General features: G+C 46.6%; 1 protein-coding gene and 1 long non-coding RNA gene across 2 annotated transcripts in view; one reads left to right on the forward strand and one right to left on the reverse strand.

The window, feature by feature from the left end:
• The window catches only part of LOC134909844 (uncharacterized), a 210,520-nt gene that overhangs the window by 152,383 nt on the left and 30,347 nt on the right, over positions 1-27,790 (forward strand). The window lies entirely within an intron of this gene.
• LAMA4 (laminin subunit alpha 4) overlaps positions 1-27,790 on the reverse strand; it is a 222,287-nt gene that overhangs the window by 25,649 nt on the left and 168,848 nt on the right. Inside the window, exons 33-36 of the mRNA XM_063917152.1 lie at positions 26,933-27,120; positions 25,514-25,703; positions 1,285-1,440; positions 932-1,091 (exon numbers count right to left, since the gene is read on the reverse strand). Coding sequence (XP_063773222.1) covers positions 932-1,091; positions 1,285-1,440; positions 25,514-25,703; positions 26,933-27,120 — 694 coding nt within the window. The remainder of the gene's footprint in view (positions 1-931; positions 1,092-1,284; positions 1,441-25,513; positions 25,704-26,932; positions 27,121-27,790) is intronic.

Consider the following 27,790-nt stretch of genomic DNA (forward strand, 5'->3'; position numbering starts at 1 on the left):
TGGGTAGGGTATGTGTCACAATACCAACACCGGAATCCCGGGTTGCAGATGCCCGGCGGGGGGGAGGGACTGAGCGGAACGGAGCCCCTTGAAGCCCATATATTGTAAAAATACATTCCCTAAGTTAAACAGAAGTACTACATAACTATCCATAGTATTCACAACACAACTTAGTGGCATTTAACAATATTTGTACCTAAAAGACTAATTTCCAAAAGTGCAAACCTGTATGTTGCTTTGTGACCCTTTTACGAACAAGCAAATTGACTGTTTAAGTGTATTGACCAGTGAGGAGACATCTGTGGGCACACAAAACATTGTACTGCCCAATGGAGGAATTTCTTGTTGAGTGCAAATTAAGTGCTTTAGTGCATTTACTTTTACACCCATATACAAATGGTATTTCGATTGTCAATTTGAATAATTTAAATTAGATAAAGGGGTGAAAATTAAGGGGAGCTCAATGCTTTGTAGGAAGGTACACAGCCTTTTTCTCCCCCTCAAAATATATTCTAGCACATCTGGGAAAAATAAGCTCTCCTCCCTGCACTTTTAATGGGATCTCTTTTGTATTTTTGAATAGGAGCACATTTTTAGATACACTTTCACCAATGTGATACAAACATGCTAACACAGAAGAGTAATAATGCGGTTCTTCATTATGTGTAGTTCATAAATGAGACTTACTATATTTTACATGCGCTACCTTTACTGTAAGAAAGATAATCTTGTATAGAAGAAGCTGCTGCTATTTACTGAATTCCATGCTGGTCTTCATGCACCGCTGACCTTGAAGGTGTCATATGTCATTCCAGCCAACTACTTGCAGTATTGACTAACATGTTTCTGTCAAAGAAATGCTTTTGTCCACACAGTCAAGACAGAGCACTGCTACGGTACAACACAGTGTTTTCATTCATTAGACCATTACCTAGAATGACATATCCTCCTTCTGATGAGATATAGGATCCAGATTCCATGGGGCCATCAAAACAAGGTGTCACGCTAAATGTCTGGGATGGTGAGGCTACAGAGTGTCCATTGAGCTGCAGGTCTCCAAGACAGCCATTGAAACTGTGCACTGAACTGATCTAAGAAAAAAGAAACATGAAATAATATCAGGATTTGCTGGTAAAACATGCTGGGAATTGTAGTGTCACAGCAGCTGGAGGGCCATGAGTTTGATAGCGCAAGCATAGCATTGTGACACAACACAGAAAATATGACATTTACACCATATTAATTCATAACATTGCTATCTGTCTTCCTTTATTGGATTATTACCTGAACATTCTTGACAGCTTTCTCAGGGGCCACACCTCCTACATAAAGCGGTGCATCCACACTCCATGTAGCATCGCTGGCAGGAAGACTGTCTTCAAGCACTCGTAGCCCATCAATTATTAATTTTCCCTTGTTATTGTCACGGACACATATAACCTAGTTAGAAATATAATACACAAGAAAAGATTTGTAAGGAAATTAAAATTAAATAAAAATATTAGACATTAATGTGCCCATTTATCAACGAGTGATAAAACTCATTGTGAATGATAAAACTTGTTGCATATGATAAATGGTGCTCCAGCCAATCAGCTCACAATGGTCAATTTTCAAACACAACAGTTGAGAGCTGATTGGCTGGAGCACCATTTATCATACACAACAAGTTTTACCACTCACTGACACATGAGCCCCTAAGAGCATGGGAACATTTTACTTCTACACTATAGAATTTCCATATATTGTATGGCTGTACTTAAACTTCCCCTATTCAGAACCACCTGTAGTTTGATCTAATAACCAGAATGTGACCAAATTTCGTAAGAAAACTAATTAGGGCATGGGAAGCAGGATTCTGTGGAAAATATGTTCAGGGCAAGAAGTCACCAATAGGGAGAATATGGTACTGTACAATGTGAAAACTAATGTTCATCATTACTTGTGTAACACAATAAAGGTAATTGTTCATTACAGGTTAGTTTTGTTACTCATTTGATAATCCTGCTATCGTCAACTTTTTGCACTAAAAAGTTTTCCGCAGAGCCTTGCTTCCCATGTTCTAATTAGTCTCCCCACCAAGTTTGGAGGCTTTCTCTGACGTCCTAAGTGGATGCTGGGGACTCCGTCAGGACCATGGGGAATAGCGGCTCCGCAGGAGACAGGGCACAAAAGTAAAAGCTTTAGGATCAGGTGGTGTGCACTGGCTCCTCCCCCTATGACCCTCCTCCAAGCCTCAGTTAGGTTTTTGTGCCCGGCCGAGAAGGGTGCAATCTAGGTGGCTCTCCTAAAGAGCTGCTTAGAGTAAAAGTTTTGTTAGGTTTTTTATTTTCAGTGAGTCCTGCTGGCAACAGGCTCACTGCTACGAGGGACTTAGGGGAGAAGAAGTGAACTCACCTGCGTGCAGGATGGATTGGCTTCTTAGGCTACTGGACACTAGCCCCAGAGGGACGATCACAGGTACAGCCTGGATGGGTCACCGGAGCCGCGCCGCCGACCCCCTTGCAGATGCCGAAGAGAGAAGAGGTCCAGAAATCGGCGGCTGAAGACTTCTCAGTCTTCATGAGGTAGCGCACAGCACTGCAGCTGTGCGCCATTGCTCTCAGCACACTTCACACCAACGGTCACTGAGGGTGCAGGGCGCTGGGGGGGGCGCCCTGGGCAGCAATGAAAGTACCTATGCTGGCTAAAAATACATCACATATAGCCTCTGGGGCTATATGGATGTATTTAACCCCTGCCAGGTTGTCAGAAAAACGGGAGAAGAAGCCCGCCGAAAAGGGGGCGGGGCCTATTCTCCTCAGCACACAGCGCCATTTTCCTACACAGCTCCGCTGCTAGGAAGGCTCCCACGCTCTCCCCTGCACTGCACTACAGAAACAGGGTTAAAACAGAGAGGGGGGGGCACTTATTTGGCGATATTATTATATATTAAGATGCTATAAGGGAAAACACTTATATAAGGTTGTCCCTGTATAATTATAGCGTTTTGGTGTGTGCTGGCAAACTCTCCCTCTGTCTCCCCAAAGGGCTAGTGGGGTCCTGTCCTCTATCAGAGCATTCCCTGTGTGTGTGCTGTGTGTCGGTACGTGTGTGTCGACATGTATGAGGACGATGTTGGTGAGGAGGCGGAGCAATTGCCTGTAATGGTGATGTCACTCTCTAGGGAGTCGACACCGGAATGGATGGCTTATTTAGGGAATTACGTGATAATGTCAACACGCTGCAAGGTCGGTTGACGACATGAGACGGCCGGCAAACCAATTAGTACCTGTCCAGGCGTCTCAAACACCGTCAGGGGCTTTAAAAAGCCCATTTACCTCAGTCGGGTCGACACAGACACGGACACTGACTCCAGTGTCGACGGTGAAGAAACAAACGTATTTTCCATTAGGGCCACACGTTACATGTTAAGGGCAATGAAGGAGGTGTTACATATTTCTGATACTACAAGTACCACAAAAAAGGGTATTATGTGGGGTGTGAAAAAACTACCTGTAGTTTTTCCTGAATCAGATAAATTAAATGAAGTGTGTGATGATGCGTGGGTTTACCCCGATAGAAAATTATTGGCGTTATACCCTTTCCCGCCAGAAGTTAGGGCGCGTTGGGAAACACCCCTTAGGGTGGATAAGGCGCTCACACGCTTATCAAAACAAGTGGCGTTACCGTCTCCAGATACGGCCGCCCTCAAAGAGCCAGCTGATAGGAGGCTGGAAAATATCCTAAAAAGTATATACACACATACTGGTGTTATACTGCGACCAGCGATCGCCTCAGCCTGGATGTGCAGCGCTGGGGTGGCTTGGTCGGATTCCCTGACTGAAAATATTGATACCCTTGACAGGGACAGTATTTTATTGACTATAGAGCATTTAAAGGATGCATTTCTATATATGCAAGATGCACAGAGGGATATTTGCACTCTGGCATCAAGAGTAAGTGCGATGTCCATATCTGCCAGAAGATGTTTATGGACGCGACAGTGGTCAGGTGATGCAGATTCCAAACGGCACATGGAAGTATTGCCGTATAAAGGGGAGGAGTTATTTGGGGTCGGTCCATCGGACCTGGTGGCCACGGCAACAGCTGGAAAATCCACCTTTTTTTACCCCAAGTCACATCTCAGCAGAAAAAGACACCGTCTTTTCAGCCTCACTCCTTTCGTCCCCATAAGGGCAAGCGGGCAAAAGGCCAGTCATATCTGCCCAAGGATAGAGGAAAGGGAAGAAGACTGCAGCAGGCAGCCCCTTCCCAGGAACAGAAGCCCTCCACCGCTTCTGCCAAGTCCTCAGCATGACGCTGGGGCCGTACAAGCGGACTCAGGTGCGGTGGGGGGTCGTCTCAAGCGTTTCAGCGCGCAGTGGGCTCACTCGCAAGTGGACCCCTGGATCCTACAAGTAGTATCCCAGGGGTACAGATTGGAAATTCGAGACGTCTCCCCCTCGCAGGTTCCTGAAGTCTGCTTTACTAACGTCTCCCTCCGACAGGGAGACAGTATTGGAAACAATTCACAAGCTGTATTCCCAGCAGGTGATAATCAAAGTACCCCTCCTACAACAAGGAAAGGGGTCTTATTCCACACTATATTGTGGTACTGAAGCCAGACGGCTCGGTGAGACCTATTCTAAATCTGAAATCTTTGAACACTTACATACAAAGGTTCAAATCAAGATGGAGTCACTCAGAGCAGTGATAGCGAACCAGGAAGAAGGGGACTATATGGTGTCCCTGGACATCAAAGATGCTTACCTCCATGTCCCAATTTGCCCTTCTCACCAAGGGTACCTCAGGTTCGTGGTACAGAACTGTCACTATCAGTTTCAGACGCTGCCGTTTGGATTGTCCACGGCACCCCGGGTCTTTACCAAGGTAATGGCCGAAATGATGATTCTTCTTCAAAGAAAAGGCGTCTTAATTATCCCTTACTTGGACGATCTCCTGATAAGGGCAAGGTCCAGAGAACAGTTGGAGGTCGGAGTAGCACTATCTCAAGTAGTTCTACGACAGCAGGGGTGGATTCTAAATATTCCAAAATCGCAGCTGTTTCCGACGACACGTCTGCTGTTCCTAGGGATGATTATGGACACAGTCCAGAAAAAGGTGTTTCTCCTGGAGGAGAAAGCCAGGGAGTTATCCGAGCTAGTCAGAAACCTCCTAAAACCAGGCCAAGTGTCAGTGCATCAATGCACAAGAGTCCTGGGAAAAATGGTGGCTTCTTACGAAGCGATTCCATTCGGCAGATTTCACGCAAGAATTTTTCAGTGGGATCTGCTGGACGAATGGTCCGGATCGCATCTTCAGATGCATCAGCGGATAATCCTGTCTCCAAGGACAAGGGTGTCTCTTCTGTGGTGGCTGCAGAGTGCTCATCTACTAGAGGGCAGCACATTCGGCATTCAGGACTGGGTTCTGGTGACCACGGATGCCAGCCTGAGAGGCTGGGGAGCAGTCACACAGGGAAGAAATTTCCAAGGAGTGTGGTCAAGTCTGGAGACTTCTCTCCACATAAATATACTGGAGCTAAGGGCAATTTACAATGCTCTGAGCCTAGGAAGACCTCTGCTTCAAAGTCAACCGGTGCTGATCCAGTCGGACAACATCACGGCAGTCGCCCACGTAAACAGACAGGGCGGCACAAGAAGCAGGAGGGCAATGGCAGCAAGGATTCTTCGCTGGGCGAAAAATCATGTGATAACACTGTCAGCGGTGTTCATTCCGGGAGTGGACAACTGGGAAGCAGACTTCCTCAGCAGGAACATGGCGTCCCGTCTGAACAAAAAACTGGACAGGTATTGCGCCAGGTCAAGAGACCCTCAGGCAATAGCTGGGACGCTCTGGTAACACCGTGGGTGTACCAGTCGGTGTATGTGTTCCCTCCTCTGCCTCTCATACCCAAGGTACTGAGAATTATAAGACGGAGAGGAGTAAGAACTATACTCGTGGCTCCGGATTGGCCAAGAAGGACTTGGTACCCGGAACTTCAAGAGATACTAAGAAGGGACTTGCTTCAGCAAGGATCATGTCTGTTCCAAGACTTACCGCGGCTGCGTTTGACGGCATGGCGGTTGAACGCCGGATCCTAAGGGAAAAAGGCATTCCGGAAGAGGTCATCCCTACCCTGGTCAGAGCCAGGAAGGAGGTGACCGCACAACATTATCACCGCATTGGCGAAAATATGTTGCATGGGGTGAGGCCAGGAAGGCCCCACGGAGGAATTTCAACTCGGTCGATTCCTGCATTTCCTACAAACAGGAGTGTCTATGGGCCTCAAATTGGGGTCCATTAAGGTTCAAATTTCGGCCCTGTCGATTTTCTTCCAAAAAGAATTGGCTTCAGTTCCTGAAGTCCAGATGTTTGTCAAGGGAGTACTGCATATACAACCCCCTTTTGTGCCTCCAGTGGCACTGTGGGATCTCAACGTAGTTCTGGGATTCCTCAAATCACATTGGTTTAAACCGCTCAAATCTGTGGATTTGAAATGTCTCACATGGAAAGTGACCATGCTGTTGGCCCTGGCCTCGGCCAGGCGAGGGTCAGAATTGGCGGCTTTGTCTCACAAAAGCCCATATCTGATTGTCCATTCGGACAGGGCAGAGCTGCGGACTCGTCCCCAGTTTCTCCCTAAGGTGGTGTCAGCGTTTCACCTGAACCAGTTTATTGTGGTACCTGCGGCTACTAGGGACTTGGAGGACTCCAAGTTGCTGGATGTTGTCAGGGCCCTGAAAATATAGGTTTCCAGGACGGCTGGAGTCAGGAAAACTGACTTGCTGTTATCCTGTATGCACCCAACAAACTGGGTGCTCTTGCTTCTAAGCAGACGATTGCTAGTTGGATGTGTAGTACAATTCAGCTTGCACATTCTGTGGCGGGCCTGCCACAGCCAAAATATGTAAATGCCCATTCCACAAGGAAGGTGGGCTCATCTTGGGCGGCTGCTCGAGGGGTCTCGGCTTTACAACTTTGCCGAGCTGCTACTTGGTCAGGGGCAAACACGTTTAAAAAATTCTACAAATTTGATACCCTGGCTGAGGAGGACCTGGAGTTCTCTCATTCGGTGCTGCAGAGTCATCCGCACTCTCCCGCCCGTTTGGGAGCTTTGGTATAATCCCCATGGTCCTGACGGAGTCCCCAGCATCCACTTAGGACGTCAGAGAAAATAAGAATTTACTTACCGATAATTCTATTTCTCGTAGTCCGTAGTGGATGCTGGGCGCCCATCCCAAGTGCGGATTGTCTGCAATACTTGTACATAGTTATTGTTACAAAAATCGGGTTATTATTGTTGTGAGCCATCTTTTCAGAGGCTCCGCTGTTATCATGCTGTTAACTGGGTTCAGATCACAGGTTGTACAGTGTGATTGGTGTGGCTGGTATGAGTCTTACCCGGGATTCAAAATCCTTCCTTATTGTGTACGCTCGTCCGGGCACAGTATCCTAACTGAGGCTTGGAGGAGGGTCATAGGGGGAGGAGCCAGTGCACACCACCTGATCCTAAAGCTTTTACTTTTGTGCCCTGTCTCCTGCGGAGCCGCTATTCCCCATGGTCCTGACGGAGTCCCCAGCATCCACTACGGACTACGAGAAATAGAATTATCGGTAAGTAAATTCTTATTTTCTCATTGTTAGATCGAGCTACAGACTACTCTGAATAGAGGAAGTTTAATCATGGCCACCTTGTATATGTTGATTGTTTAAACAAGGGACTCTTTGGGCTCAAACTAATTAGCTGCACTTATGATACTGCTAGCCTTGCATATATGTGTACGCAGTGCTGCGTACAATATAATCTGAAATCGGGCCATGGGGGGCGAGTTGCAGTACTGCTGCCAGGGTTTCTACACCATTGCGGCTGGGTCCTGCCAGAGGTGGTGCTGTCCTGACATCCAGCAATCATGGACGACATCTGTTTACTAGCCTTATAGGCTGCTTTGGACCAGCATGCGTTGCTGGTCATTAATGTTGTCTAATGCTGGTCTAACAAACTGTATTCAACAACTGCTGCTTGTCATATTTACTGCTGTACATACCAGTGACGTGCGGTGGGGTGAGGCAGAGTCTTTCCTGCCATGCTAATGTATACTGAATAATATTATTCTAATCATTTTTATTGTCAAAACTCGGGAGTAAAAAGTCTATGTCAGGTGAGCCTACCTCTTCCGCACATCTTTCATTAAAACTCACCAAATTTTGTGCAGTATACAGCTGCACCAGTGTAATGCCCACATTCACCCTTGGGCTCATATACTGTGTATAAATCTGTCTCTGATACTAGCCAATGCCTCCCCAGCCATTTACCTCACCACACATCCCTGGTACATACGTGAAGTCGGACTGGGGCATGTAGGGCCCACCAGGGGAATGTAGTGGTAAGGGGCCCATGTTTAGGGGTGTGGCTAGTCTCTAGAGAGGGTGACCCAGCCACCACATTGGTTTGCCTAACCATTTTGCAAGTGTTGGTCCCCTAGATAAATATATACAGTAAATACTGTAGTGCATGCAAGATAATGTACTAGATTAGTAACAGCACAGTCTGGAACCTGATTCCTAGAGGAGGGGGTGGGTCCCCAGACAGTAGGGCCCACTGGTGGTTTCCACTGTACCCCTGTGGGCCAGTCCAACCCTGCATACGTGCTCCATTTTGCAAGCATTCTCAATAAAGGGGTAATTCAGACCTGATCGCTCGCTAGCATTTTTTGCAGCGTTGCGATCAGGCCAGAACTGCGCATGCGTATGAACCACAATGCGCAGGCGCATCGCACAGGTACAAAGTGGTCCGTTGCTCTGCAATGGGTTTGTGCGAAGAATCCATTAGCACGGGTGATCACAAGGTGATTGACAGGAAGAAGAAATTTGTGGGTGTCAACTGACCGTTTTCTGGGAGTGGGTGGAAAAACACAGCCGTTCCCAAGCGTTTGCTGGGCAGGTGTCTGACGTCAATTCCGGTCTTGGACAGGCTGAAGTGATCGCAGTGGCTGAGTAAGTCCTGGGCTACTCAGAAACTGCACAAAATCTTTTTGTACCGCTCGGCTGCACATGTGGTCACACACTTGCACAGCTTAAATACACTCCCCGATGGGCGGCGACTATGTGAATGCAGGACTGCAAAAAACAGCAAGCGAGCGATCAGGTCTGAATTACCCCCTAAGTGCTTATCTGTTTGTTTAATGTTTATCAAGTGTTTCTGCAAATCAAGCCACTGTGAATTTCCTATACTACAGTAATTGTCAGTTATGGAGCCACACCCAAGTGGAATTCCCTGTGCTGTTCTTGTGATTTCTTCAATAAATATCTCAGGTTTCCTCGCTACATTTTGTGAAGTTGTGTTCTTCTGGTATACTCTAGTTGTTATTCATAACACTGGCACTGTTATCAATGTTCACGGTTTGTTTTTTTTAATACGATGAAATCTTTTCATCTGAATCTTGTGGGATGTTGCACAGTACAAGACTCACATGAGATGTACTCAGTGCCTTGTCTTTAACCCATGTATTAACTTGAGCTAGCATATAGAAGCGAGAAATACAGTAAAGGGGGGTACACACAGAGAGATCCGTGTTTAAAATCTAAGCAATCTGACTAGATTGCTTAGATTTTAAGCACGGATCTGTCGTGTGTATGCCCCCCAGCGATAGCGATGCATGGCCCAGCGCATCGCTATCGCCGGTGCTAGATTGAGCCTGCATGCAGGCTCCATCTAGCAGGTTGCTCACTTCAGCGCTGTGTGAAGTGAGTGGCCCCCTGTTGTCGTCCCCCTCGCTCAGCACATTGCGCTGTGCTGAGCGGGGGGAGAGATCAGGGCCGGTTCTGGGGTGCTGTGTGCCCCGGGCGGCAATAGGGGGCGTGGCTTCGTACAGGGGGCGTGATCATTTACGCCCCCTGTACAGACTACTGTAGCGCTCTGAAATGTGCGGTGCGCGATGACGTCATTGCGCACCGCACAGCAAAGGTCCTCTCCACGAAGGGAAACTAGACGCGTAGTGTCTAGTTTCCCTTCACAGCGGCCAGCGGCAGCGGGGGGCACAGCAGCAGCGGATCTTGCCCTGGTACGGCGCCCTCCGGATGGCGCCTTGCGCCCTCTGGGAGGCGGCGCCCCGGGCAAAAGTACTGCTTGCCCGTGGCAAGATCCGCTACTGGGAGAGATGTGTGCTGAGCGGTCTGTGTTAAGATCGCTCAGCACACATCTCTCCCATCAGTACTGGCCTTAAGACATTTGTAGATTCTACATACTGAAACAGGCCATCTAAAGGTGTGTACACATGGTGAGATTTATCCGTTCGATTTTGACTATAGAGTCAAACCAATGTGCACTCCCGTGGGGTCGTTCTTGCAAGGAAAGATAGACTGTGAAGGCAAGTCAATCTTGACTATATAGTGTACTATCTAGTACATAGTAAAGTCAAAACTGGCACTTAGGGGGACATTTACTAAGCAGTGATAAGAGCGGAGAAGTGAGCCAGTGGAGAAGTGGCCCCAACAACCAATCAACAGCTCTATATCATTTTATAGTATGCAAATTAAAGATGTTACTTCAGTGCTGATTGGTTGCCATGAGCAACTTCTCCACTGGCTCACTTCTCTGCTCTTATCACTGCTTAGTAAATGTCCCCTTATGTCACAATCTCACATAGTCAAAATCTCAAGTAACGATAGTCAGGTCAGGGCTCCGGGGAGTTCAGGGAAAATCAAAGATAGTCAAAATCACACCATGTGTACACACCTTTAGAGAAGGGCAACACCCCCACCCCCTAAAAACAAAACAAACAAAAACAAGTGTACACATTAATAGAAACAATCCAAATTTGGTTGCCATGAGTGTTCCTTCAGTAGCTGCAATTCCATGGTGAGATAATGACTTGTATTAAGCAATGTGCATCCTTGTGTATACATAAATAGTAGAGATGAGCGCCTGAAATTTTTCGGGTTTTGTGTTTTGGTTTTGGGTTCGGTTCCGCGGCCGTGTTTTGGGTTCGAACGCGTTTTGGCAAAACCTCACCGAATTTTATTTGTCGGATTCGGGTGTGTTTTGGATTCGGGTGTTATTTTCAAAAAACACTAAAAAACAGCTTAAATCATAGAATTTGGGGGTCATTTTGATCCCAAAGTATTATTAACCTCAAAAACCATAATTTACACTCATTTTCAGTCTATTCTGAATACCTCACACCTCACAATATTATTTTTAGTCCTAAAATTTGCACCGAGGTCGCTGTGTGAGTAAGATAAGCGACCCTAGTGGCCGACACAAACACCGGGCCCATCTAGGAGTGGCACTGCAGTGTCACGCAGGATGTCCCTTCCAAAAAACCCTCCCCAAACAGCACATGACGCAAAGAAAAAAAGAGGCGCAATGAGGTAGCTGTGTGAGTAAGATTAGCGACCCTAGTGGCCGACACAAACACCGGGCCCATCTAGGAGTGGCACTGCAGTGTCACGCAGGATGGCCCTTCCAAAAAACCCTCCCCAAACAGCACATGACGCAAAGAAAAAAAGAGGCGCAATGAGGTAGCTGTGTGAGTAAGATTAGCGACCCTAGTGGCCGACACAAACACCGGGCCCATCTAGGAGTGGCACTGCAGTGTCACGCAGGATGTCCCTTCCAAAAAACCCTCCCCAAACAGCACATGACGCAAAGAAAAAAAGAGGCGCAATGAGGTAGCTGACTGTGTGAGTAAGATTAGCGACCCTAGTGGCCGACACAAACACCGGGCCCATCTAGGAGTGGCACTGCAGTGTCACGCAGGATGTCCCTTCCAAAAAACCCTCCCCAATCAGCACATGATGCAAAGAAAAAGAAAAGAAAAAAGAGGTGCAAGATGGAATTGTCCTTGGGCCCTCCCACCCACCCTTATGTTGTATAAACAAAACAGGACATGCACACTTTAACCAACCCATCATTTCAGTGACAGGGTCTGCCACACGACTGTGACTGATATGACGGGTTGGTTTGGACCCCCCCCAAAAAAGAAGCAATTAATCTCTCCTTGCACAAACTGGCTCTACAGAGGCAAGATGTCCACCTCATCTTCACCCTCCGATATATCACCGTGTACATCCCCCTCCTCACAGATTATCAATTCGTCCCCACTGGAATCCACCACCTCAGCTCCCTGTGTACTTTGTGGAGGCAATTGCTGCTGGTCAATGTCTCCGCGGAGGAATTGATTATAATTCATTTTAATGAACATCATCTTCTCCACATTTTCTGGATGTAACCTCGTACGCCGATTGCTGACAAGGTGAGCGGCGGCACTAAACACTCTTTCGGAGTACACACTTGTGGGAGGGCAACTTAGGTAGAATAAAGCCAGTTTGTGCAAGGGCCTCCAAATTGCCTCTTTTTCCTGCCAGTATAAGTACGGACTGTGTGACGTGCCTACTTGGATGCGGTCACTCATATAATCCTCCACCATTCTATCAATGTTGAGAGAATCATATGCAGTGACAGTAGACGACATGTCCGTAATCGTTGTCAGGTCCTTCAGTCCGGACCAGATGTCAGCATCAGCAGTCGCTCCAGACTGCCCTGCATCACCGCCAGCGGGTGGGCTCGGAATTCTGAGCCTTTTCCTCGCACCCCCAGTTGCGGGAGAATGTGAAGGAGGAGATGTTGACAGGTCGCGTTCCGCTTGACTTGACAATTTTGTCACCAGCAGGTCTTTGCACCCCAGCAGACTTGTGTCTGCCGGAAAGAGAGATCCAAGGTAGGCTTTAAATCTAGGATCGAGCACGGTGGCCAAAATGTAGTGCTCTGATTTCAACAGATTGACCACCCGTGAATCCTTGTTAAGCGAATTAAGGGCTGCATCCACAAGTCCCACATGCCTAGCGGAATCGCTCCCTTTTAGCTCCTTCTTCAATGCCTCCAGTTTCTTCTGCAAAAGCCTGATGAGGGGAATGACCTGACTCAGGCTGGCAGTGTCTGAACTGACTTCACGTGTGGCAAGTTCAAAGGGCATCAGAACCTTGCACAACGTTGAAATCATTCTCCACTGCACTTGAGACAGGTGCATTCCACCTCCTATATCGTGCTCAATTGTATAGGCTTGAATGGCCTTTTGCTGCTCCTCCAACCTCTGAAGCATATAGAGGGTTGAATTCCACCTCGTTACCACTTCTTGCTTCAGATGATGGCAGGGCAGGTTCAGTAGTTTTTGGTGGTGCTCCAGTCTTCTGTACGTGGTGCCTGTACGCCGAAAGTGTCCCGCAATATTTCTGGCCACCGACAGCATCTCTTGCACGCCCCTGTCGGTTTTTAAAAAATTCTGCACCACCAAATTCAAGGTATGTGCAAAACATGGGACGTGCTGGAATTTGCCCATATTTAATGCACACACAATATTGCTGGCGTTGTCCGATGCCACAAATCCACAGGAGAGTCCAATTGGGGTAAGCCATTCCGCGATGATCTTCCTCAGTTGCCGTAAGAGGTTTTCAGCTGTGTGCGTATTCTGGAAAGCGGTGATACAAAGCGTAGCCTGCCTAGGAAAGAGTTGGCGTTTGCGAGATGCTGCTACTGGTGCCGCCGCTGCTGTTCTTGCGGCGGGAGTCCATACATCTACCCAGTGGGCTGTCACAGTCATATAGTCCTGACCCTGCCCTGCTCCACTTGTCCACATGTCCGTGGTTAAGTGGACATTGGGTACAACTGCATTTTTTAGGACACTGGTGAGTCTTTTTCTGACGTCCGTGTACATTCTCGGTATCGCCTGCCTAGAGAAGTGGAACCTAGATGGTATTTGGTAACGGGGGCACACTGCCTCAATAAATTGTCTAGTTCCCTGTGAACTAACGGCGGATACCGGACGCACGTCTAACACCAACATAGTTGTCAAGGCCTCAGTTATCCGCTTTGCAGTAGGATGACTGCTGTGATATTTCATCTTCCTCGCAAAGGACTGTTGAACAGTCAATTGCTTACTGGAAGTAGTACAAGTGGGCTTACGACTTCCCCTCTGGGATGACCATCGACTCCCAGCGGCAACAACAGCAGCGCCAGCAGCAGTAGGCGTTACACGCAAGGATGCATCGGAGGAATCCCAGGCAGGAGAGGACTCGTCAGAATTGCCAGTGACATGGCCTGCAGGACTATTGGCATTCCTGGGGAAGGAGGAAATTGACACTGAGGGAGTTGGTGGGGTGGTTTGCGTGAGCTTGGTTACAAGAGGAAGGGATTTACTGGTCAGTGGACTGCTTCCGCTGTCACCCAAAGTTTTTGAACTTGTCACTGACTTATTATGAATGCGCTGCAGGTGACGTATAAGGGAGGATGTTCCGAGGTGGTTAACGTCCTTACCCCTACTTATTACAGCTTGACAAAGGGAACACACGGCTTGACACCTGTTGTCCGCATTTCTGGTGAAATACCTCCACACCGAAGAGCTGATTTTTTTGGTATTTTCACCTGGCATGTCAACGGCCATATTCCTCCCACGGACAACAGGTGTCTCCCCGGGTGCCTGACTTAAACAAACCACCTCACCATCAGAATCCTCCTGGTCAATTTCCTCCCCAGCGCCAGCAACACCCATATCCTCCTCATCCTGGTGTACTTCAACACTGACATCTTCAATCTGACTATCAGGAACTGGACTGCGGGTGCTCCTTCCAGCACTTGCAGGGGGCGTGCAAATGGTGGAAGGCGCATGCTCTTCACGTCCAGTGTTGGGAAGGTCAGGCATCGCAACCGACACAATTGGACTCTCCTTGTGGATTTGGGATTTCGAAGAATGCACAGTTCTTTGCTGTGCTGCTTTTGCCAGCTTGAGTCTTTTCATTTTTCTAGCGAGAGGCTGAGTGCTTCCATCCTCATGTGAAGCTGAACCACTAGCCATGAACATAGGCCAGGGCCTCAGCCGTTCCTTGCCACTCCGTGTGGTAAATGGCATATTGGCAAGTTTACGCTTCTCCTCCGACAATTTTATTTTAGGTTTTGGAGTCCTTTTTTTTCTGATATTTGGTGTTTTGGATTTGACATGCTCTGTACTATGACATTGGGCATCGGCCTTGGCAGACGACGTTGCTGGCATTTCATCGTCTCGGCCATGACTAGTGGCAGCAGCTTCAGCACGAGGTGGAAGTGGATCTTGATCTTTCCCTAATTTTGGAACCTCAACATTTTTGTTCTCCATATTTTAATAGGCACAACTAAAAGGCACCTCAGGTAAACAATGGAGATGGATACTAGTATACAATTATGGACTGCCTGCCGACTGCAGACACAGAGGTAGCCACAGCCGTGAACTACCGTACTGTACTGTGTCTGCAGCTAATATAGACTGGTTGATAAAGAGAAGATGTCTATGTAACTATGTATGTATAAAGAAGACTGAAAAAAATCCACGGTTAGGTGGTATACAATTATGGACGGACTGCCTGCCGAGTGCAGACACAGAGGTAGCCACAGCCGTGAACTACCGTACTGTACTGTGTCTGCAGCTAATATAGACTGGTTGATAAAGAGAAGATGTCTATGTAACTATGTATGTATAAAGAAGACTGAAAAAAATCCACGGTTAGGTGGTATACAATTATGGACGGACTGCCTGCCGACTGCAGACACAGAGGTAGCCACAGCCGTGAACTACCGTACTGTACTGTGTCTGCAGCTAATATAGACTGGTTGATAAAGAGAAGATGTCTATGTAACTATGTATGTATAAAGAAGAATGAAAAAAAACCACGGTTAGGTGGTATACAATTATGGACGGACTGCCTGCCGAGTGCAGACACAGAGGTAGCCACAGCCGTGAACTACCGTACTGTACTGTGTCTGCAGCTAATATAGACTGGTTGATAAAGAGAAGATGTCTATGTAACTATGTATGTATAAAGAAGAATGAAAAAAATCCACGGTTAGGTGGTATTACAATTATGGACGGACTGCCTGCCGAGTGCAGAGACACAGAGGTAGCCACAGCCGTGAACTACCGTACTGTGTCTGCTGCGACTGGATGATAAATGATATAAAAAATATATATATATCACTACTGCAGCCGGACAGGTATATATTATATATTATATAATGACGGACCTGCTGGACACTGTCTGTCAGCAGAATGAGTTTTATTTTTATAGAATAAAAAAAAAAAAAACACACAAGTGAAGTCACACGACGAGTGTTTAACTTTTTCAGGCAATCACAATATAAGTATACTACTAACTATACTGGTGGTCAGTGTGGTCAGGTCACTGGTCAGTCACACTGGCAGTGGCACTCCTGCAGCAAAAGTGTGCACTGTTTAATTTTAATATAATATGTACTCCTGGCTCCTGCTATAACCTATAACTGGCACTGCAGTAGTGCTCCCCAGTCTCCCCCACAATTATAAGCTGTGTGAGCTGAGCAGTCAGACAGATATATATAATATTATATATAGATAATAGATGATGCAGCACACTGGCCTGAGCCTGAGCAGTGCACACAGATATGGTATGTGACTGACTGAGTCACTGTGTGTATCGCTTTTTTCAGGCAGAGAACGGATATATTAAATAAACTGCACTGTGTGTCTGGTGGTCACTCACTATATAATATATTATGTACTCCTGGCTCCTGCTATAACCTATAACTGGCACTGCAGTAGTGCTCCCCAGTCTCCCCCACAATTATAAGCTGTGTGAGCTGAGCAGTCAGACAGATATATATAATATTATATATAGATAATAGATGATGCAGCACACTGGCCTGAGCCTGAGCAGTGCACACAGATATGGTATGTGACTGACTGAGTCACTGTGTGTATCGCTTTTTTCAGGCAGAGAACGGATATATTAAATAAACTGCACTGTGTGTCTGGTGGTCACTCACTATATAATATATTATGTACTCCTGGCTCCTGCTATAACCTATAACTGGCACTGCAGTAGTGCTCCCCAGTCTCCCCCACAATTATAAGCTGTGTGAGCTGAGCAGTCAGACAGATATATATAATATTATATATAGATAATAGATGATGCAGCACACTGGCCTGAGCCTGAGCAGTGCACACAGATATGGTATGTGACTGACTGAGTCACTGTGTGTATTGCTTTTTTCAGGCAGAGAACGGATATATTAAATAAACTGCACTGTGTGTCTGGTGGTCACTCACTATATAATATATTATGTACTCCTGGCTCCTGCTATAACCTATAACTGGCACTGCAGTAGTGCTCCCCAGTCTCCCCCACAATTATAAGCTGTGTGAGCTGAGCAGTCAGACAGATATATATAATATTATATATAGATAATAGATGATGCAGCACACTGGCCTGAGCCTGAGCAGTGCACACAGATATGGTATGTGACTGACTGAGTCACTGTGTGTATCGCTTTTTTCAGGCAGAGAACGGATATATTAAATAAACTGCACTGTGTGTCTGGTGGTCACTCACTATATAATATATTATGTACTCCTGGCTCCTGCTATAACCTATAACTGGCACTGCAGTAGTGTGAGTCACTGTGTGCTGTGTATCGCTTTTTTCAGGCAGAGAACGGATTATAAAGTAAACTGCACTGTCCTCACTAGTAAACTCTCTCCACTCAGTCTCTACACTTCTACAGTAACAGTACTCCTCCTAGTCAGCTCCAGTAAATCTCTCTCAGTCTCTTATAATCTAAATGGAGAGGACGCCAGCCACGTCCTCTCCCTATCAATCTCAATGCACGTGTGAAAATGGCGGCGACGCGCGGCTCCTTATATAGAATCCGAGTCTCGCGATAGAATCCGAGCCTCGCGAGAATCCGACAGCGTCATGATGACGTTCGGGCGCGCTCGGGTTAACCGAGCAAGGCGGGAAGATCCGAGTCGCTCGGACCCGTGAAAAAAAACATGAAGTTCTGGCGGGTTCGGATTCAGAGAAACCGAACCCGCTCATCTCTAATAAATAGTAGCTCTATTCTGAAAAGTATATTGCAATAGGAAACAAATATTTCTTCCATAAGAGATATAATTCTTAGGCCTCAATGTAAATATCCTCCTAAAACTGGAACACTGGCATGTGTCATTAGAATCTGATTTATACTGTACAAGGCAACTTTTATTTTAGTTAAATTAACTTTTCACAGTTGTAATGAATACTGTAAATTTGAATAGTACATTGGCATACCATCACTCACTTCATTCAAAAAATGATGGCCATCCATCCCTAGGACACTTATACCCTTTCCTCCGGCAGGGTCCACAGGTTATCCACAGGATAACATTGGGATATGATGAAGCGACAGCGGATTTGCACCAATCGGTCAAAGCTTTCCGGCCTCCCAGCATGCAATAGGCCCGTCCATATATCCCCGCCTCCTTGATCAGGCAAAGCAGTTTTTTGTTTGGTGCGGCAGGAGCCGGACCATGGTCAGAGGGCCGCTGGTTTTTAGCAGCCCTAAGCTTTCTTATTTTATTTTTATAGTCTTACTATTTTTCTGAGCAATCTTTCTAAACAGCGTCTTATATGTACCTTAGAAAGAGTCGCTCCAACAACTCTCCGCCGGGTCGCGACAACGCTTACCCACGAGTACAGTGCTGTTTCGACGGGCGTCTGTGTCAGATATACTAGCAGCTCCAGCAGACGTTACCAGGCTGTGGCCGGAACAAGGGGAGAAGGTAAGGCATTGGTTCCGCTTAGAAGGGGAATACGGACACAGCCGCACTGTTTTGGGAGGAGATTACCAAACAGTCGATGACGCAGCTGCCACCTCGGGTGCACCAGCGCTAGGCCTTAGGGATCATAGGCTCCAGGAATAGTATGAGGCCGCGATCCCTAGGGTTGATGTCAGCTGTGGCGAGTCAGATAGTCGCCCCTCCCCCCGGTTCATGACCAGTTTCCTCTGAGTCTCCCGCCATGAACTTTGGAAATACAGAAGGATAGATAATTCACAGTGCGCTCAGAGAAAGGCAGCTAGTTAGTGTACTGATCACACAGAGGTAACTCTCATATGTACCTCCACCCAGAGAAAATCTCAAGCAAAATGCAGAATGATGTGATAATACATACAAGCGCCCAGTAAAGGGACTTAATGGTGGTTCAGAGTCCTTCCACAGTCAATTTTCAATGTTAATATAACTGAAAATTGACTGTGGAAGGACTCTGAACCACCATTAAGTCCCTTTACTGGGCGCTTGTATGTATTATCACATCATTCTGCATCCCGCCATGAACTGTTTCCCGCTTCTATCTCAGATGCTGTACACGAAGGGGACCCAGTCTCAGCATAGGCGGCTGTGTGACTGGTGCGTCTGTGTTCAATGAGTGTCTGTGTTCACTATAGGTTCATGGAGCGGCAGTGTACACTAATAGCATCTGGATCCACTCAGCGTTCGCTAACGTATTGATCGGTCCTGGAAGCGAGGTGAGTCTCCCTGTATCCCACTCTACTGAGTACAGGTAATACAGCACTAAGTCTCTATCTACCTTTTTGAGTATGAATAGTTAGATAAGTGCCTATTGCATATGAGTCTGTATACATTTACTGTTGTTTCTTTCGCAATGCGTCTGAATACGGTAGATCTGTTTAAACATGATTCAGTAATATGTTCTCCTACATACTTGAAATGTAGTTGTAGTTGATGATGTGCTCATATTGCTTATTATACTTATGTATAACATGTGACTGACTGCTAGTGTGATTGCTGATTCTGTCAGTTTTGTTCTATTCCAATCCTCAATGCTGGTGCATGGGTAGGGTCGGAGTGTAGGTCACTTTAAAAAGCTTAAAGTGATTACTGTCACAAATTGTGTAGTACACTGTGGAAGTGTTGATTATTAATCATGTCTAAGAGCAGCAAAGGTGAGAAAGATACACTCATAGCAACACCAACACTCATATCATATTTGTCTTGCAAAGCTGTGTTATCCTCTCAGGATCTGGTTCAGGATGGTTTGTGTGCAAATTGTTTTAGCTTTCACCAGGGGTTCTTGAAAAATACAAGGCAGATTCAGGTGCATGTTGAACCACCTTTGGCTATGTTTGCACAGACTTTATCCAGTACAGCTGAAAGGATAATTCCTCCAACTCCTGTACCGTACCGGGAATAGGTTACACGATTAACCCTTACATGCAGCTTCCCACCTGTGGTGTATCACTTCCAGCAGCTGCCTCTCAAAAGAAACAGGCTGATAAGCCGGTGGTAAGTAAATCTTCATCCTCACAGGCTACACATGGTTCAGATGAGGATTCATCAGAGGATGAAAGCTCAATTCTACTTCGGCATACGAAGAGGAGGAGGAAGGTCTCAGCTCATTGTATATACTGAGCTAATTAAAGCAATGAAAGCCATTCTATCCTTAGAGGATTAAGTGGAGCCTATGTTAAAAACCAAGGCACCTGTGTTTAAATGTCCCCAAACAGTTAAGACTGAGTTTCCAGGGTCTGATCAGCTGACGGAAATAATGGAAGAGGCTTAGGCTACGCCTAATAAGAATTTTAGAATTCCTAAGACATGGAATTCCAATTATCCTCTTCCAGCTGGGGACTGTTTAAAAAGGGAGATGGCTCCTAAAGTAGATACGCATGTGATTCGATTAATGTGAAAATCTACATTACTTTTGCCTTCAACATCATTAAATGATGTCACGGATAGGAGAGTGGATGGTTTTCTAAAAAAACATTTTTTTCCCTGTCTGGGGGCAGTCGTAAGGTCAGCCATGGCTTCAGCTTGGATGGAAAGGCAGTGGCTGCCTGGGCTGATGCATTGGAGGGGTATTTTTCAATAGCATCTAGAGAGCAAAAATCCCATATAGCACATATGAAACAGGCTGCAATGTTCTTGGAATAAGCAGCATTGGATATGGGTACTACTCCCTCCAGGGCATCAGCTTCAACAATAGGTTCTTGTAGAGCAGTTTGACTACGTACGTGGAAAGCTGATTCAGAATTTAAGAAGGTTTTGGAATCTTTGCCCTTTTCTGGAGATATTCTTTTTGGTAAAGAGTTGACAAATATTTTGGAGTCAGTAGCAGACTCCAAGAAAGTAAAGTTTCCTTCCACATACAATTTCAAACCTAAAGTTTCGGCTTTTCAGCCCTTTCGGTCTAAAGGAAAAGCTAAAGGTAAAAGTGATAGCAGGCAGTCCCAATACAACAAGTCTGGTAAGACTAAAAAGCATTGGGCTACCAGGGGACCGGTTGGTAAGACAGATAAGCCATCAACCTGATGGTGCGGGCCTCCACCTGGGGGATCTCAGGGTGGGGGGCCGACTTCTTCAGTTTGCACAGATCTGGCAGAAGTCTACAATAGTTGCCTGGGTGCAGGAAGCGGTATCTCTAGGTTAAGCTTTTGCCTTCAAGAAGCACCCTCCTCGAAGATTTTTTTGTACCAGCCCATCTCGGGTAGAGACGAAGGCCAGGGCTTTGCAAGAGGAAGTTCAGAAATTGCTTCAGTCAGGAGTAGTCATTCCAGTTCCTCATGTACAAGAAGGACAGGGGTTTTACTCCAACCTGTTTTTAGTTCAGAAGCCAAATGGGTCATTTCGGACCATTCTCAATCTCAAAGTGCTGAACAAATACATTTGGGTACCTCGGTTTCACATGGAGACTTTACGTTCCATCATTTTAGCCATGGAGCCAGGGGATTATATGGTATCCCTGGATATACAGGATGTTTACCTACATGTTCCTATAGCACTGTCCCATCAGTGCTATCTCAGGTTCACCATCCTCCAACAGCATTTTCAGTTCCAGGCCCTACCTTTTGGGTAAGCCACAGCCCCCAGAGTATTTACCAAGATTATTGTGGTAATGGCAGCTTATCTCTGCCAGCAAGATAAGAATTTTTCCATACCTCGACAATCTTTTAATCCTGGCACAGTCGCAGGAATTGCTCCCATGTCATCTGCAACAGACAATAACGTGTCTGCAGAAGCACGGGTGGCTCATAAATTGGGCAAAATCGTCTCTGGTTCCGTCACAGCGGATGACTCATTTGGGGGCTGTCCTGGATTCAAGTCTTCAGAGAGTAATGTTACCTCTGAACAAGATATCCAAGGTTCAGTCAAGGATTCAGGACTTGCTACACAGTCAAAACGTATCCATTCACGCAGCAATGCGTGTGATGGGTTTGATGGTGTCAACATTCAACATGGTGGAGTATGCACAATTCCACTCGAGGCCTCTGCAGCGTCTGATTCTTTCCAAATGCAATGGGTTGCATCAGAAGATAAAAACACAGACTATGGTTCTTATGATAGAAGTAAGAAGGTCATTAGCCTGGTGGCTACAGACATTCCATCTGGACAAGGGGAGACCCTTTTGGATATCAGATTGGGAAGTTCTGATGACAGATGCCAGTCTCCAGGGCTGGGGAGCAGTGTCAAGAAGGTTGTGTTTCCAGGGGCAATGGACCAAGGAAGAAGGGTGCCTGCCAATAAATATATTGGAACTTCGGGCCAAATACAGTACATGGCACTGATTCAGGCAAAGAACATTCTTCTGGGAAAACCAGTCCAGATCCGCTCGACAATGCGACGGCAGTAGCATACCTCAACCATTAGGGAGAAACTCGCAGCCGAAAAGCGATGAAGGTGGTAAGTTACTTACTAAAGTGAGCAGGACTTCATCATCCAGCCTTGTCCGCAGTGTTCGTTCCGGGAGTCTTAAACTGGGAAGCGTACTTTCTTAGTCGACATGCCATTCAGGCAAGCAAATTGGCTCTACACCCGGAGGTTTTCCAGACTCTAGTAGACAAGTGGGGGTTGCCAGAGATAGATCTCATGGCGTCCCATCTGAACAACAAAGTTTTCGCATACTGGTCAAGAACAAGGGATCCCAGAGCGATCTTTGTGGATGCCCTGTTAGTGGGATGGGACTTTCATCTGGCTTATGTGTTTCCTCCAATCACCCTATTACCCAGGGTGGTGAGAAAGATAAAGCAAGGGAAAGGTGACGTGATACTAATAGCTCCGGCTTGGCCCAGAAGGCATTGCTACACAGATCTGCAGAGAATGTAGATGAATGCTCCACTTCTGCTCCCTCAACGTCCAGATCTACTGATGCAGGGTCCTTGTTATCACAGACATCTGGATCGACTGTCTTTGACGGCGTAGCTCTTGAAACCTCTATCCTGAAGTCAATAGGATTCTCACAACAGGTAATTCAAACTATGCTCAGAGTAAGGAAACCTTCCTCAGCTCGCATTTATCACCGAATATGGCAAACCTATATTCATTGGTGCAGTGAACGGAAAATGGACCCTAAGTTTCAGAGTTTCCAGGGTCTTAGCATTCCTTCAGGCATGAACGGATAAAGGTTTGAAGGTGGCTTCTTTGGAGTGCAAGTGTCAGCATTGACTGTATGGCTCCAAAAGAAAATTGCCAACTTACAGGATGTGCATACTTTTTTCCAGAGAATGTTGCGCATTCCACCTCCTTTTGTTCCGCCTACAGTGCCTTGGGACTTAAGTCTAGTCCTGAAAGCCCTTCAAGTTGCCATATTTGAACCACTTAATAAAGTGGATCTTAAATGGTTGACAGCTAAAGTTCTCTTTCTACTAGCTATGGCATCAGCTAGAAGAGTATCAGATTTAGGGGCATTATCATGTCGTTCCCCATTTCTGATTTTTTATCCAGATAAAGCAGTTCTCAGAACTAGATCTGGGAATCTTCCGAAGGTGGTGTCTAAATTCCACCTTAATGAAAAAATTGTAGTCCCAGCTTTCCATGTACTGGGCCTTTCTGCGGAAGATACATCGCTGGACGTGGTCCGTGCATTAAGCATCTACATGGATCATACCAGTGCCATCAGAAAGACAGATTCTCTTTTCATTCTCTACGGATTTCACAAGAGAGGATGACCTGCTGATAAGCAGACACTGGCAAGATGGCTTCGGATGACAATTTCAGAAGCATATTCTCCAGTTGATCTCCCTGTTCCGGATAATGTCTCTGCTCACTCTACTCGTAAGGTAGGTCCATCATGGGCAGCACAACGTGGTGCTTCAGCAGAACAGATATGTAAGGCAGCCACATGGTCTTCCATTAACACATTCATTAGACATTATGCCATGGATACCTTTACCTCTCATGACGCTGAATTCGGGCAAAGGATTCTCCTGTCCAATCAGGAGCATCCCCACCACTAAATTGCTTTGGGAAATCCCATTGTTATCCAGTGGATAACCTGTGGTCCCTGCCGGAGAAATATACATTATGGTAAGAACTTACCGTTGATAACGGTATTTCTCCTAAGTCCACAGGATCCACAGGAATCCCACCCTGACGCACCTGATTTGAGGATCCATTTTACTCACTAACCCAGAGGTTCCCAAACTGTGTGCCGTGGCTCCCTGCGGTGCCTCGGGACACTTGCAGGGGAGCCCTGGGTTGGTGGTCCAGGACCAATTCAAATTATTCATGGTCAATGTAAGAGGCAAAACCAGTGCTGGTGGCTGCCAGTCATAAAATATGTGGCCAAACAGAAGCAAATCTTGTCCCTCACCACACAACTGACCCTAAGGATGACATATAAATGCGATCTACTTAATGTAATATTTCTTTCTAAATTTCTCAATAAGAAATTTTTGGCCTAGGGGTGCCATGAAAAAAATTCTGATATTCTAGGGCACCATGATTCAAAAAAGTTTGGAAACCACTGCACTAACCTCTTCCTTCTTGTACGGTAGGGTGTGCATGTGTGTTCTTATCGCCTGATTAGGGCTGCCTATGATGCTCCTGCCTTGAGCTTTGGAATACAACTGATTTGCCTGAGCAAGGAGGCGGGGATATATGGACGGGCCCGTTGCATGCTGGGAGGCCGGAAAGCTTTGACCGATTGGTGCAAATCCGCTGTCTCTTCATATCCCATTGTTATCCTTTGGACTTAGGAGAAATACCGCTATCAACGGTAAGTTTTTACCATAACGTATATTTTACACCAAAGTCCCGATTCCAACCCGAGATTTGGAACACGGTTCCAAGCTGGAATAGACCCAGGACATGACCCCTTTTACACTGCTGCACAATGTGGGAATATCCTGGGTCGGTGCAGTGTCTTCTAGCCACAACTTGGAGATGAAGCCCTCTCCATGTGTCGGGTAAACCGGCAGATCGGAAACCTTGGGGCGTGGCCTCTATCCCATTAGGCCACGCCCCCATTAGAAGTTGTCCCACTGCAAACCCAGCACTCCAGGAAGCTGCTGGGCTGCCCCCAGCCTCTGGCACACACCTGTCCTGGCCAAGCACTGCTGTCTGCACAGCAGGACAGACACCAGTGATGACGGCATGCGCCGTGTCCCCCAACCTCCCGAGGGACACTGCTGTCAGGGAGGTATGGGCTGTAGGCATATGTAAATGGGTCCCGGGTCGGAAGACTCGGGTAAGCCATTTACGCTGCCCCTTATTACGGGACCTAACCATGTCCAACCCTGGTCGCTACCCGGGTTGGATTCCCAAGTAACTGGACCCAGGTTTTTTTGTTTGGGACCCTTTTACCCTGCGCAAAATCCCGGGTTGATGCGTGTTCATGTGCAAAAACCCTGGTGTTAAAGGAGTATTAGACAAAAAATCCATAATTAGTTATTTCTGTGAAAACTAAGACTTACAGTGTGCCATACACCATCATTGTACTTTTCCTGGCTTGTAATTGTCAGATTTTGTTGGCCAATGTTAAACATAAAGTGTAGCTGGCCATCAGCAAGGAAAAGCGTTAGAAAGTTCCTTTCTTCTTCATCTGATGCATAGAAGACCATTCCATGGGATGAAAGTGTTCTCAAGCGGAAAGACAATTCAGATCTGCCAAATATAAAAAAATAATTGTGTTTTACAGCCAGTTCTGTATGCGTTTTGTTATACAATCCTGGGGATTTCAGAGGGCTTCTCTACACCGCTTCATCCTCTATTAATTTATATGACACATAATGTCATATAATGTAAAGATTATGTCATTTTATTTAACTAACTATGTATGTATTGCTGCTAATTTGGATAATTCTGATTATTGCACATAAAGAAATAAAATGTATATGCTGCAGTGGTGCATTTCAAAAGCAAACCAAAGCACCGAACATTAGGTTGATTTTGCATATTTTATTAATTTACGACATAGGGCCTAATTCAGAGTTGATCGCAGCAGCAAACTTATTAGCAGATGGGCAAAACCATGTGCACTGCAGGGGGGGGCAGATATAACATGTGCAGGGAGAGTTAGATTTGGGTGGGGTGTGTTCAAACTGAAATATAAATTGCAGTGTAAAAATAAAGCAGCCTGTAGTTACCCTGCACAGAAACAAAATAACCTACCCAAATCTAACTCTCTCTGCACATGTTATATCTGCCACACCTGCAGTGCACATGGGGGGTCATTCTGACCCGATCGAATGCTGCAGTTTATCGCAGTGGCGTGATCGGGTCAGAACTGCGCATGCGCCGACGGCCGAAGGCCATCGCTGCCCGACGGCCGAAGGCCATCGCTGCGCTACGATCGCCTCTGCCTGATTGACAGGCAGAGGCAGTCGCTGGGCGGAACGGCGGCGTTTGGCCGCCGTTTCGTGGGCACGGTCTGGCCAACGCAGGCGTAGCCGGACCATGCGGGGGCGGGCCGCAGCGGGTGCGTGACGTCACAGGCAGGCGCTGCGGGCCGGGGAGCGACGAGTAGCTCCCTGCCAGCACGCTAAAGATGCGCTGGCCAGGAGCTACTCCTAAAGTGCAAAAGCATCACCGCTGTGCAATGCTTTTGCACTTCTGCGGGGGGGCCGGCACTGACATGTGGGGCGGGATAGCCCTGTGCTGGGCGTCCCCCCGCATGTCTATGGACATGATCGTAGCCCTGCAAAATTTTGGTTTTGCCCAACTGCCAACAAATTTGCTGCTGCGATCAACTCTGAATTACCCTCTATTGTGCTGCTCCTCTAAATTTCCTTTTCTGAGGCAAATCTCTCACTATACCTTATTGCAGCCATACTCAAGGAGTAGGATACTATGCTGTAACCACATATGTGATGATCACACAGCCCACAACTTACTTTTGGTTGAATTGTTTAGGAATGTGTTGGAATTCATGGCGACTTCTTGCAGTTCCACCATAGAGATAGGCATTTCTGACTGTTCTTGGTGTGCTAGATGATGAACACTGTGAGACACCTTCTGTGTTATCATCTGTTTGTATAGCCCCAACTATTCTCTGTGAGGATTTTGCTTTATGTTTTCCAACCTGTATAAATATATGAAGGAGATCAAAAAATATATATAAACACCAAAATGATAAAAATAAGTATTAAATTATCTTTTTTTTTTTAAAAACAATTTTTGTTGACACACTTACAATACATATAACAAAGGTGTTTTTATCAGAACAACAATAACAATGAAGCATGTACCCGATTAAGGGGAGGATGAAAAAATTGTTACAGATCTGTAACTTCTTTATAACAAACTTTTGTTGGAAATGCCTAATACCCCTTTCATACCAGCAGCTTTGAACACGGGTTATTGGCACATGAGCGCGCATAACCCTTGTTCCTGTGTGGTGTGAAAGGTACCAGGGGCAATATACCGGATTGAGCGACCCGGTATTTCAACCCTGCTAGCGAGCTGTGGTTCGCTGTGCTGTGTGAACGGGAGCTGGGTCAGTGCGACCCGTTTCCCGTTCACAGTGTGTGGATGGGCAGCGCTTGGAGATCATGTGATCTCCCAGCACCGCCCACGCCGCGTCACCGCCGACGTCACCAACCCGGCATATTGCCGAGTTGCTGTCTGCGGTGTGAAAGGGAGTATTGAGGCTGGTCACACACTGGGAGCTCCCGTGTCAGGCTCCCGGGTGCGACCCGCCTCAGACGGTATGAAAGTGGTATAAGTAAGGGATCAACAGCCAAGTTAAAGAA

This window comes from Pseudophryne corroboree, chromosome 4 (genome assembly GCF_028390025.1).
Source record: "Pseudophryne corroboree isolate aPseCor3 chromosome 4, aPseCor3.hap2, whole genome shotgun sequence".
Taxonomy (NCBI): Eukaryota; Metazoa; Chordata; class Amphibia; order Anura; family Myobatrachidae; genus Pseudophryne; species Pseudophryne corroboree.